Raw genomic sequence first — 12,545 nt, 5'->3', positions numbered from 1 at the left:
TTTTTGTATTCCTTTGTTTTTGTTTTTGTTATGCGTGTATGCGCTGTTCCCATTCGAATACTCTGTGAATAAAACTCATTCGCAACATAAAATGGTCTGCTTCTTTGGCGTATCCAGGACGTCCATCTTTATCCGGAATGTCCTCTCATCCAGTCTAGTCTTGTAATACAGAACCCTATCTGCTTTCGTCCATGAAATATTACCAGGGATAGAATTTGGGAGTGATGTATACTGTGGAAAAGCTAGGTCTTAAAATCATTATCAAATTTGACAGCTGTTTCATGGACACCTTAACAATCGTGGATACAAAACCAAAGATTTAGAAAACTAGAGTCGGATACCTTCGGAAGGTAATATGTCGACCTTCAGAACTGAAGCATCTTAGTGACATTTCTTGAACCAAGGATGTATTCTGGTATCTTCCACGACGTCCATGAAATGTCAAGCACAGGAGAACAAGCGATCAGAAATTTAAGTCCAGAAATCATTTTGCTGCAGTTTTTTTTTTTTTCTGAAGGAGAATGTATAAGCATATTAATGTCTTTCGGGTGAGTAGAAGCTTGTGGATGGTTCTAGCACGAGACAGGAACGAATGGAACTTCCTTTGTTACTGGTGAGCAACGGCCAAAAAGGTGACAAAAGCGATAAAATAGTGAAACTTCATTAAAGTGGCCAAACCGTGCATTTTTGTGTGCTATTTTCACAAACCTTATGAGAATAGGTTCCCGATTATCTTGCGATAGGCGGTTAGGCAGCTGATTTTTGAAAATGATGTGTAGCGCTAAACAACGGGCGTTAGAAGAAAAAAAAACGGTTTCTCCTCAACATAACCGCTAGTGATGACAGTATGGAAACTTTTATTCGATGTTTGAAATCGACACCCAAATCTGTAAACATTATTCACAGGAAATAACAACAAAAAAAAGGAGAAAAGAATACAGCGGCAACAGCCAAAATCTCTGGATAATATTCACAAGAAATAACGAAAAAAAATAAAACAATATAGAGGGCAACAAAAAACAAACTGTTTAGATAATATTGGAAAAATAACGAAAAAAAAGGTTATAGGCACGACAGCAAACAAATTCTCTAGATAATTATCAGAAAATAACAACAAAAAAGGAAAGAGGATCGTAGGAACAGTACTTTTTTAACAAATATGATACAGAACAACAAATCAACAACGAACGTGGTACAGATTTACAAGAATGAATGGCGTGCAAATGAACATAGAGTGCCATTAGCGAAAACCTTTAAGTGATCAACTAAATAGATTCTTTCCGTGTCTGTATGCTAACCTATGGCATTCAAACAATCGATACTTAAATAACACCCTTCTTGGTGTACGTAAGGATTCAATCAGACAACAGAGATCAAGTGTCATGACCTCTATTTCGTACCGCTTTTAATTCATAGCAGCACATATCTTGCTACCAAAACCTCTCCTTTGTAAGGTGAACAATGCTACATGCACAGATTTACATACAAATAGAGAGAAAAGATGCTAATGCCTACAGTTGCCACCACCCCTTGCCAATCTTCCACATATCTGTAGCGGCAAGGACAGAAGAGAAAAAAATCTAGGCTAATCGATGAAAATAATGAAAAAGTTGCCTAATTACAAAACAACATACTCAAAGAAAACATTATTTGCAGGCCTATTTTAGGTGCGTAAGAAACGGACAAAATTATGTTGCACCAAAACCTACCAACACTTACTTTACACTGACTAAAAAAAAGAGATTGATCGGGCACATGAGATAATGAAAATGAGACTTCATTAATGTAAGCGAAAACAAACAGCAGGTCAAACTTAGTCATTAAGTTCCACAACAACAACATTGGCCTGCTTAACTCTTCTTTTGGGAGTTTTTTCTGTGATTCGCCGCTGTCCTGGCGTATTTGCTGTAACACGACTACTGTAGCACAATGTACGCTTAAGTAATAAAGAATAGATGCCACTAGGAGACTACTATAGAACAAATCATAGAACTACTTGTTATATTTTATTCTCGCCGCTCCCAGTCATCGAATTGGTTCGCTTTTGATGGTCAGAAGCAACGAAGAGTTTCTTTCTTACGTATCTGCTTCGAAAGAGTCACATTATCTTGCGCAGGTCGTTAAAATTTAATGAATGGACACATATAAGCAACAAGTAGCACTCTCCTACCGATATGCAAGAGAAAGTCGCAAATTCTACTTTGTACACAGATTTTTCCCATTACGGTAGTCTATTGTTACTTTATTAAAAACTCAAGCAAAATAAAATCTTGAGCGGCAAACTCTGGTGCAAATTTACTTTCACCTTTTTTGGAATTCTCAGTATGTTCAAAAGGTACGCATGTTGTTTTATAATCTTCATTTTCCAGAAAAATAGCAAGAATTCCGTATCTCTCAAAGAGATTCTCTACTCTCTTCGTTCTCGAAATTGAGGTCTTAAAAACGTGTGAACTAAAAGTACTTTCAAAACACTTCATTCTTTCCCGAAAACGAAAAGGCAAAGCTGTGGTCGCATCAAACGACCTAAAGCTCAGTGCAGTTACGTAAGCAGCTGCGATTCTTGCTACAGTCGGGTCAAAACCACTCATCGCTGCAGTCGGAGTGAAGCAAGCGTTGGTCCCATCTCGATCCTAATCGCTCACTCCACCGTGCCGCCTCGGGTTCGGCTGTTTACGCGATTGAACCGAGTTTTAGGTCATTTTGAGCCAACTACACCTGGTTGGCCCTGCTACCGCTAATTCGCAAAATGATAACTACAGGCTGATGATGATTTTTAGATCCATCACCTTCCGTATCGCCTTACCTCCTCAGACCTCAGTAATCGCGCTTCTGCGTTTATCTGACAAAATACTATAAAATTCATATAAAGCCAATAAAGAGAAACTAATGTAGAAGATTGCATAACTGTAAAAACACTTTGTGTACTCACTCGATGAAGACCTGTTGATGGATCGAGATTTCTGAACAGGCAGCGTATTCTTCGTTGAAGGTGTTGATTGCAGCCTTTTAGGAGATTCCTACCAATACTCTATATTATGAACAGATAGCGAACAAAGTTTTTAGAGAGCAAAAATAATTGTTGTCAGTAAAGCAGCAAAAAATCTTTGCGGATAGAAGATAATGACTTTGGACCGAATACTTCTTTAGCAAGTATAAGGAAATAAAGAAGTTTGAAAAGGAGGAATATTTGAAGAAAAAGAAATGGTCTAAGCACATGATATTGAAATATAACAGAAAGAGTCCGTTTTTTTTTTTACAAAAACTTATATTTTGTCATCTACAATGTGACAAAACGGACAGACAGATGGTGTTGTTAACAATCAATTAAAGGAACTCATTAACGCATGTACTAATAAAATGTAGTTTTCTGTGTTTAAATTAACTTGAATTGTTTCTTTGTTTACTGTTTTGTTTACTTTTAAAAAGAGAACAATACAGGGAATTTGTACTACAAATACAAATAGTTTAAGACTGAAAATACCCACTTGTAGGCGTACAGAATCAGAATCACCTTCGTCACTCTCAATGACAATTACACAATCAGGACGCTCGATTTCGTGCTGAAGTTGAGAAAGCGACTTCTTCACGCTCGCAATCATTTGCACCGACGATTCAGATGGAACCGTAAGCGAATCTGTCTGATTTGGGGTTTGCAGCTGGGAGTTCGGCTCACCTAAAAATAAAAAGCTGATCTTCTTTATGCCTCTGAGAATTACTTTCAAACTCACGCTTAATTGATCTAACGCGTTTTGGCGTTTTTGGAGTCTTTGGCGAAAACTTCACCGACCAGTTCGGATCCCAATCTTCGGAAATCTCTCGTTTTAATTTCTTCTCGAAAATTTTCTGGAAAGAAAGAGATATGAGACATACCAAAATTAACTGAGAAAGAACAAATTCGTACATTCGTATTTTGAAAGGAATTGCTCAGTAATTGTTCGATGCATAACTAGAGAATATACTAGAACTTCTAAAATACTAGAAGTATAGAATAGATGGATTATTTATTCGAATAGATAATCTAAACATAAATCTCTCGGGAAGTCAAACAATTGGAGAAATCGTCTCGTAATCACACTGGGTGCCTCAAACATTTGAAGAGCTTAAAACGTCCAACAAGTGGGTTGTTCTGTCCTGATTTTTACTCTAAAATATTTTCCTATGACTGTTTCTAATTCCTACACGAAAATTTCTCCCATGGGCTTCGATTATTTGAGGATTCCCAAGAAGATAATTTCCAGGATATGTAGTGCACCCACGAGCGCAAGATAGGAGATAAGTCTTGGACTGAGAACCTCTGCTCCGCGAAGTAGATCGATTCAAGATACGGTCTCACTGTTTCAAATTTTGGTACTGACACATAATTCCTACAAAGTTGCATCGTGATGCAAGGTTTTGTGAAAATATTCAGGTTCTCTGTGGAAACAATTTTTCTCTCTTCGAGTGATTATTCGAGAAATGGAACATTTTTAAATCTGTTTTGTAGTCCATCCGATCAACTGACAGCCTGGAATCTTTCCAAAATCACCTACCTATTCATTTAAGATAAAAACTACAACTTACTTGATCAAATTTGCAATTTCTTCTTCTCATTAGATTCTCTAAACTACCAGTGAAACGTCGTATAGGGTTTGCCAGCCTTACCAATCCCTCTTTTTCTATTACCTGAATGACACGTATCCTATAGACCACAGAAAGGAGAACATTTGAAAAGAATATGAGTTTAGTACTGGCGTAGTGCAGCACATTATAGTACCTCTAGTACAATGCTCACATGTGAATGTAGTGCGAGCAGAGACGGTGTGTCGACGTCCTGGATGTAAGTTGAAGTCAATATCTGCGCCAATGATCGGGCTGACGGACCCCAAAGGTCCGACAGCATGGAATTCAATATGCCTCGACACAACAACATTGAAGGGAATATCTGCAATGTTTTAAACTCAGTAAAGAAAGAATGAAGGATTGGTCCGCTTATAACTTTCTTACCTCTGTCGTCCTCTCCTTCTCACTGCACTCCTCTTTTCTTGTTTTGGAGCGGCACCTTTTGCGGCGGGAATCCGAAATCTTCCTTAGGAATCCGCGAACGTATGAATATAAGTTACGTATGAGAGTCGTTTTATTTGCTGATTCTTCTTCTTGGACTTTTGCCACACACCATAAATATGCCATCACAAGTTGCACACTAGAAAAGCTTCAGTATAAGAAAAAAAAACGCGTACTAACAGAAATTTAAAAAAAGACATCAACTAACTGACCTGCCGATTTTTCTTTGCTTAGTAAAGGAATCCAGGAAAGCAAACACTACTTTCTCAAGCTCTAGACTCTCCGATTCGACTATTCTAAACATTCAGCAGCGATACCCATATGTCTTACCACTGATGTGTATACATACGAGTGGAGTAGAAGAATTTCTACTCATAGACAGAACAGGAAAGATTTAAAAAATCTCCGGTAAAGGAGCTAAAATTTCAATTTCACGCAACCAATTTCTAATTAGTTGCGTGCAAAATTTCTAATTATGCCCACGCTTTTTGAGGATGTTATCTCTTTTTGACGTGCCCAACTTTCACTCGTTGCAAGAGATATTATATTTACATTTATTTGATTATATTTACATTTATTTACTTATATGCACATCTTTTGAGAGAGAAGGGTACTAACAGGACTAAATCAGCTTAAAAAAAAGCTGGGATTTCTCGAGATATTCAAAGAATATCGCTGAAAACTGAACCAGAAATAAGCCGCATGTAAGTCTCAATTAATCTGTCTTAAACACTTCGAAAAAAAAAAACTGTGCGACATATAACTAGAGAAGGTGCACCCGGAAAAAAAAGAAGAGCAACCTCAGTAGCAGTCGTCCCAACATTGCGGGCCAATTCACCGACGTTGCGTACAAGATTCGAAGACAAGTAACTGCCAGCGATGGTACAAGTACATCACCCCAAAGAAAATGAATTAATCAAAATAAGCAAAAATTGTCTGTGTAAGAAATATAAACATACTACTTTGTCAAGTGTTTCTTCAAAAAGCTTCGCTAGCAAGTTCGAATATTCTTCCTTTGCAGGCGGATTTCTTTCATCTTGAGATCCGTTAGGGTGATGTTCAGTCCCGAACATTAGCTTAGCTATCTCTTTGAATCCATAGACACATACGATATCTGCCAAGGCAGAGAGCGCAGAATCCTAGAAAATAACTGCTGTCGTCTCGCACTACAAATGTGAAATTCACCAAAATCCACAACTTGACGAAAGTAAGCAATGAAAAAAATCTATTGGCAATATACAACAATTTCATGGGTCGAACCATTCGATATATTTACAAATGAAAGCATACTTTAACTTCACAAACATCACTCTCCAGCACGTGTCGCAGCACGGACAGATGGTCTGTCATGATGTGTTCGTCAAGGCAACTTGCAAGACCAATTATGCGTATCCCTAAGGAACGACATTCCACGGAAGGAGCGTTCGATAGACGACCGGTCGGAAATGAAAGATTAACAAAATACCAGTAAGAGTAAAATTATATGGATGATCATTGTAAAAAGAAAAGAAGGCAGACCATCATTATTAACAACACGTCGTAGTCGTCTGGGAACTTTTCAATTACGCCTTCTGCCAGCACTGCATGAACAATCGTGGCAGCACGTGTTGCTTCGTACACAGAACATCTACTTAGGAGCGAAGAAAGAATTTCTCCTCCATCTTCATTCTGCGAACTCTCCTTCGTCACTTCGCCTCGGAGAAAATGTGCAGCCGCATCCCGTGCCCAAGCTAGCGTATCCTTCAGAATATCGAATTAGCTTCAGTTTACTTGATTAATGTCCAAAAACAGACAGAGAAGCCTTCACCTCATAACAGCCATTAGGATGATCCAGTTGTAATAGCACTTCCCGCATGGCAAAATCGACGAGAGCTGGACTGGGACGGATTTCCGGATGTCCAGCAATTTGGTATAACATTCGACGCAACGATTCCCTGAAAGGTTCCAGAGCAGATTCGTCTGCTGTTGGAGCACACAAAAAAAACACACACACACCTTCCAACATTGCATGTCTTATCGATGATCCTCAACATATAGCATAACTGTCGAATACTGAACTCATTCAAAGCAAGTTCTTCATCGTTTTTTAAAGAGTCCAGAGCAAAACTAAAGGCATTCTTATAGAGAAGTCAACCCCTAATATGCCATAAGAAAATAACTCACCAAGAAAGAGTTTCGTTTTGAAAAATCAGAGAACACCACTAAGGAGTTTGTCAACTTCAAAAGTCATAAATCTTCCATAGGAAACTCACTTTCCAGTCATTTCAGCAAGATCATACAGAGTAGGTAGGAGTTTGTGCTGCACTTTGTCGAGAATGGCAAATTGCTCAGGCTTTCCATACAAAGAACACAAATGCTCAGTAAGACAACGGTGGAAAAATAAGCGTAAGTAGATATTTTTTCCAGAAAGACTGAAAATGATCCGTTGAGGTTAATTTAGGAAGGGCAAAGCGAACTCATTTCCGTCAGAAAATAAACAGCAAGAGAGAGAAAGAACTATTTTCCAGATACTAACCGCTTCAGCTCTCCCGGAAGTGAATGCGCGTGAAGAATTGCAAGTTCATCACGACATTGTGCAGGCATTGTCAAAAGATACTTCAAATATCCTTCACCGTCATCTTTCACTTGTACGACAAGCTCCATATGATGAGATATTGCGAAGGTAACCTTTAAACGACAAAAAACTGCGACTAACTCTGTTTCACATCTTTGATGTTAATTTACCACTTTCTTAGTTACATCCTCATCATATAGTGGATCAATGTACTGCAGCAGCTTAAATGGAAATACAAATTTTAGATTCCCCAGAAACTTCCTTGTTATTGAGACATCTTCCAGATTATCTATTCCTTCGTGACAATTTTCAAGCCACTTTGGAACCAGCAACTGTGGCACCATAAGACGGATGACAGCTGGAAAAAGTGAAGTCGAAACTACCGCACTTCAACTTCGCATTAGCGAACAAGAATCAAGTGTATTTTCACTGATAAGCATTTTAATGAGCAATGGAGTAGCGGATATTAAAGAAATCATAATAAAAAGTAGTCTCTGAATGGTACCAACAATTTTCGTCGTTTAGCATAAGACGAAGAAGTCGTATTCGAGCATCCGTGGTGAACGACCTGATATGGGTCGACCTAATCAAGTGCTCAACAAGCAATTTTCGTACCTAAAAGGACCAAAACCAAAAGTCTACAGATGTTATGCGACTGATCATTTCTGCAACTCATTTGTAATATAAACTTATTTACAACATTAGACTTGCTCACATCAGAATCCTCTTCTTCCTCAATAAAGGCAATGCAGGAACCAACATCATCGAAAGTACGCAGTACTAGTGATTGCACAGCTGCTTGACGTACTTCAACTGCTGAGTCATGCAGGGAATCGAATACTACTGCAACTGGTTACATGTGGCAAAAAATACAGAAAAATAAGCAAAATCCAGCTCACAATCATTTGGAAAAAACTCCTTATTGTCATCGTCCGTATAAGGTTCCTCCCTCAAAGGCAACTGAGATATCGCCCGAATAGCTGCTGCACGAACAGCAACAGCCTTAACGTGAAAACAAAAAGTGAGTGTCGATGTGTGCTTAAATAGTTAAAGTTGTGAAAAGCAACAAATCAAACTAACCTTATCACGCCGCCTCTGTGCAAGTATTAGACCCCATTGTTTCAATAAATTGAAAGGTAGCCCTTGGTCTTGTACTGTTATCCCGTCTAGAATTTTATGAACATGATTTTTAGTTGGAAAGTTCCAGGAGTTCTAGCCCCATCAGGGAATTACCACACCATCTACAACTTCTAGCTCCTGCTGTTCCCGGAGCTCAGCATCAGCGTATAAAATGCACTGCAGAAGAAAACAACACCGCGATCGTGTCTTCTCTCCGGAACTGTGCTTAGCCTGTGAAAATCTCCAAAATTAAGATCTAATGAATGTGAAAAATAGTGATGCAATCCATACCAATTCAATAACTTCACAAACTGAGGAGAGTGGTTTATCAGTTTCAGAAGAATGGGAATAAAGGATGACCTGAAGAAGAAATTTTATGCGAAAATTACCGAAATTGACACAATTGTGATACAGTAACTATCATGACAGCTTTTTCTACATTATATTTCACCACAATAAGGACAGCTACAGAAGAAAATCCCGATCTAGTCAAAGCAACTATTCGAAGAAACAAAACATTCCGGCGAAACAACACAAGAATAAAAAAAACCTTCCCTATTCTTAAGTGCGGCTCCTGACTTGCTAAATAAAATTTCTGTTCCGTAGTGAAATTCAATAGGGCAACTATCCTGCCTCACATAACAACTTTTCCATTCAAGTGTTCTTCAAAAACGCACCTTTGACACAAACTGAAACAACGGCAGCAGTGTTGAATACTCGATGTCGTGTGTAGCAGTCATGATGCAACAAAGTCCATCACAAAGCAATAAACATGCAGTGTTGCGATTCTGAAGTTCTAGCATAACTAGTTTGATGCATAAGTTCTTTAGATTCCCAGAACAACTCAGAAGGAAAATTATGGAACATTCTAGAACGTGCTTTTTTGGACACATGTAGCTCTACCAGTGACTTTTCTTAAGAGGAATGGGTGGAAAATTAAAGTTGACAAAGAGTATGCTCAGGTGTCTGCTCTGCAGTTGGCTTAAAAACAGATCATCGCCACTTGCAAGTAATATGTAATAAAAGCTACGTGCGAAAAAAGGAACAAAACAAAAACATCACAACTAAAGAAAATAAATTTAGAAATTTTAACATGAACATTTTGTGAGAGTTAAAGTGAGTTATATAACGAATTTTTTGTTTCATTTTTTTTATATTGGTTCTTTAAACTGAATTTGTAACTATCAAAACGGATTGTTAACACGACTACTTATTACCAGCACAGCTATGACTACTATCAATTATCAACGTAAAATGTTAAGAAATTCATAAAAACTTAAACATTACTTTATTGTTTCAAGAAATATAGTAAGAGTATTGCGTACTAGTATTGCGCAATATATATATATATATATATATATATATATATATAATATACACGTCAATTGTAGTATATATTATATATGTATATTATGTATACATATATGACATATACTGCAATTAACGTGATAGCATCCCTTTACTCACTTGTCTAACTGATACTTCACTTGATGAGTGGAAAAAATAGAAATGAGAAGTCCATTCATGTTTAAAATTATTTGGGAATAATGCTCCTCCTACACCACATTAACTCAACAGAATTTTCACAACACCTGAACTTAACCAACAAGCACATGCCGAACTTAAATCACCCGCTCCGAGAAGTAAAGAAAGCCACTGCATCTGCTGGGGGAGTGAAAAAAGGACGAAAAGAAAAACCAGATATCGGGCACCATCGAAATTGGCTTAAGCCGGGTGTAAACAAATTAATAGTCGTGCAACAAAGATTTCCTTACCCTTATAATTATCGAGACAACATCATTAACACATTGTTCATCAAACGTTCTATTTGTATGTACTGATGTGAGGTGAGCACGCAAACGTTCTATATCAATTTCCTCTGTGACTTCTTCGGATTCCATCACTAAAAAAGAATTGTCCTGCTGAAAAATCTGAGAAAAAAATCAACTATTTAAGTACCTGACACATTAGGAGTAAATACATCTAGGATTTCCTCATTTCCAGCACCAGAACACGAGGACACTTGGATTACATTATAGGGTTGGGATTCCAGCAAATGCGCGACCGAAGTTTTATTTCGAATAGGTAACACATCCTTGAAGGAAATTACTTTAATACTGTGACGATATTTCTTGTCAAGAGTGTTGCGATGAACAGTATCGTCACCTGCTCGGTCATCGCCCCATTGATCGCGGGTCACCAGCCCGCCTTCCTGATGATGATCGATAGGGCGATGTACCGCTCTTTTCAAAGCTGTTTTCTGGAAGTTTTTCCCTCCTTTCTCTCACATAATTGCGCATGATTAAGAATTCAGGATCGAATTTGTCGTATCAAAATTCTTTTCCATAAATTCAGGCGCCAACCCTCACCAAGCGATGGAGCGGAGCCAGCAACACTCAACATAGGACAAAACACCTCTGGCTAATACGAAAAAAAAATCAGCAGTAAACAATAACAATAATGACATCAATCATCAGCGATTCTATGGGTATCCATTTTACAATTCAAAGGAAAAAAAAAAGATGATTACAATGACACCTAAATTTGGACCAACATACTTAAGAAAAATGCGGCTGTTAACTAGAATAAAAGTAAACACGCAACTGAAATTGATCAAGATTCTAAAAAAAGGGTTACTAACCTCGTCAAAACTGGAAATGTGGTGATCATACTGGAGAATCTCTTCTTGAGTGATATTGAACCCATAACCGTTTGCTGGATTCCAAACAGTCTTAAACGTAAATTCATTTGTATTGACGTACATAAAACGAAGACTCGTGTATTAAAAACCTCATTAAAGCTGCCTTCTTCAGTCATACATTGATCTTGCGAAATTGTTTCACTTTGACGTATGTTGGACTCGGTATTCTCATTTAGGTGGTCAGCGCTATCATACGGAGGAACCGAAACCATCTAGAGGACTATCAAAAGTTTTGTAATTATTACTTGAGACCAAGGGTAGAACGATAAGCGTTGAATTACGAGAAAAAAAAACACCTCATTAAAACTGGAAATAGGAGAAATGTTGCAGAAGCTTTCTCCAAGTTCACAGGATCCAGATACAGTCCTAGGCTTACAAACATCCTAAATCACTAATTATACTTCTTTGCAAGAAGTTTTTGTCTTCATGAGCTAACTCTTCGATACTGATATCTGAATGAAGAGATTGACAAAGAAATGCGCACGTTATTCCTACATTAGCATTATTCGCACTAAACTAATTTCCATTACTTGTGAAATAATGTGAACAACGTAAGTTGTTACTAACAACCTAAGTGAATGTTGTACACACTACATGGTTATGTAGTGATTAATTAATCTAACATACCTTTTCACTGACCTGATGTTGCTCTTCTACAGGTTTCTCAATTATCATCTGGAAGCAAAGGAAGTGACACAAGTGATACTACTGTAGCTGAAACTCGTCTAAATTCCATAACATAAACAAATGGGACCAACATCTTCGAAGCTATCATCTCCCAAAGAAGCGACTTCGTGTGGAGCAATTTCCATTGGGATGGCTTCATCAGTCTTATCCTCATCAGCACTTTTTGCGCAATCCATTACAACCTGGCCATTTGCCAAGAAATATTCACAACGAAAATGAAAACACAAAATAGTTTTGAATGAAAATCAATGAATGAATCTAAAAAAACAATTAGACAATAATAATATAATGAGGAACACGAAATTTTAGATACTCACGATATCCTCAAAGCTGTCGCTGGACTCGAAAGAGGCCATACTGAATTAATACAAGAAAAATAGGTTGCAAAGTTGTTTAGAAATTATTTCACAACCTACGCCGTCTCACGAAAATTCTCGTTGACAA

At 37.7% G+C, this 12,545-nt stretch overlaps 1 protein-coding gene across 3 annotated transcripts; it reads right to left on the bottom strand.

Annotated features, from left to right (window-relative positions):
• Positions 1–1,813: 1,813 nt before the first annotated feature.
• On the bottom strand, positions 1,814–12,457 carry RB195_004324 (uncharacterized protein; the record flags this gene model as incomplete). Of its 3 annotated transcripts, none has more annotated exons than XM_064182118.1 (33): positions 1,814–1,905; positions 2,930–3,017; positions 3,486–3,673; positions 3,729–3,843; positions 4,561–4,662; positions 4,754–4,921; positions 4,984–5,179; positions 5,253–5,336; positions 5,841–5,910; positions 5,996–6,179; positions 6,331–6,434; positions 6,672–6,780; positions 6,848–6,974; positions 7,036–7,146; positions 7,293–7,451; positions 7,556–7,707; positions 7,765–7,815; positions 7,870–7,952; positions 8,104–8,209; positions 8,310–8,437; positions 8,494–8,596; positions 8,675–8,760; positions 8,833–8,944; positions 9,005–9,073; positions 9,391–9,501; positions 10,489–10,616; positions 10,673–10,808; positions 11,355–11,444; positions 11,504–11,626; positions 11,711–11,797; positions 12,042–12,089; positions 12,173–12,283; positions 12,419–12,457. In XM_064182118.1, 33 exons carry the CDS (start codon positions 12,455–12,457, stop codon positions 1,814–1,816), a joined length of 3,660 nt encoding a protein of 1,219 aa, XP_064033384.1. The 3 variants fall into 3 exon arrangements, with proteins under 3 accessions (XP_064033384.1, XP_064033385.1, XP_064033383.1); XM_064182117.1 differs by having other exon boundaries at positions 4,772–4,921; XM_064182116.1 differs by lacking the exons at positions 2,930–3,017; positions 4,984–5,179; positions 5,253–5,336; ... (1 more) ...; positions 6,331–6,434; positions 9,391–9,501 and having other exon boundaries at positions 1,814–1,936; positions 6,000–6,179; positions 6,559–6,780; positions 7,765–7,952; positions 10,673–10,973.
• Positions 12,458–12,545: the final 88 nt, after the last annotated feature.

The sequence above is a fragment of the Necator americanus genome, chromosome I, assembly GCF_031761385.1.
Source record: "Necator americanus strain Aroian chromosome I, whole genome shotgun sequence".
Classification (NCBI taxonomy): Eukaryota; Metazoa; Nematoda; class Chromadorea; order Rhabditida; family Ancylostomatidae; genus Necator; species Necator americanus.
This window is presented reverse-complemented; position numbering and strand designations above follow the sequence as displayed.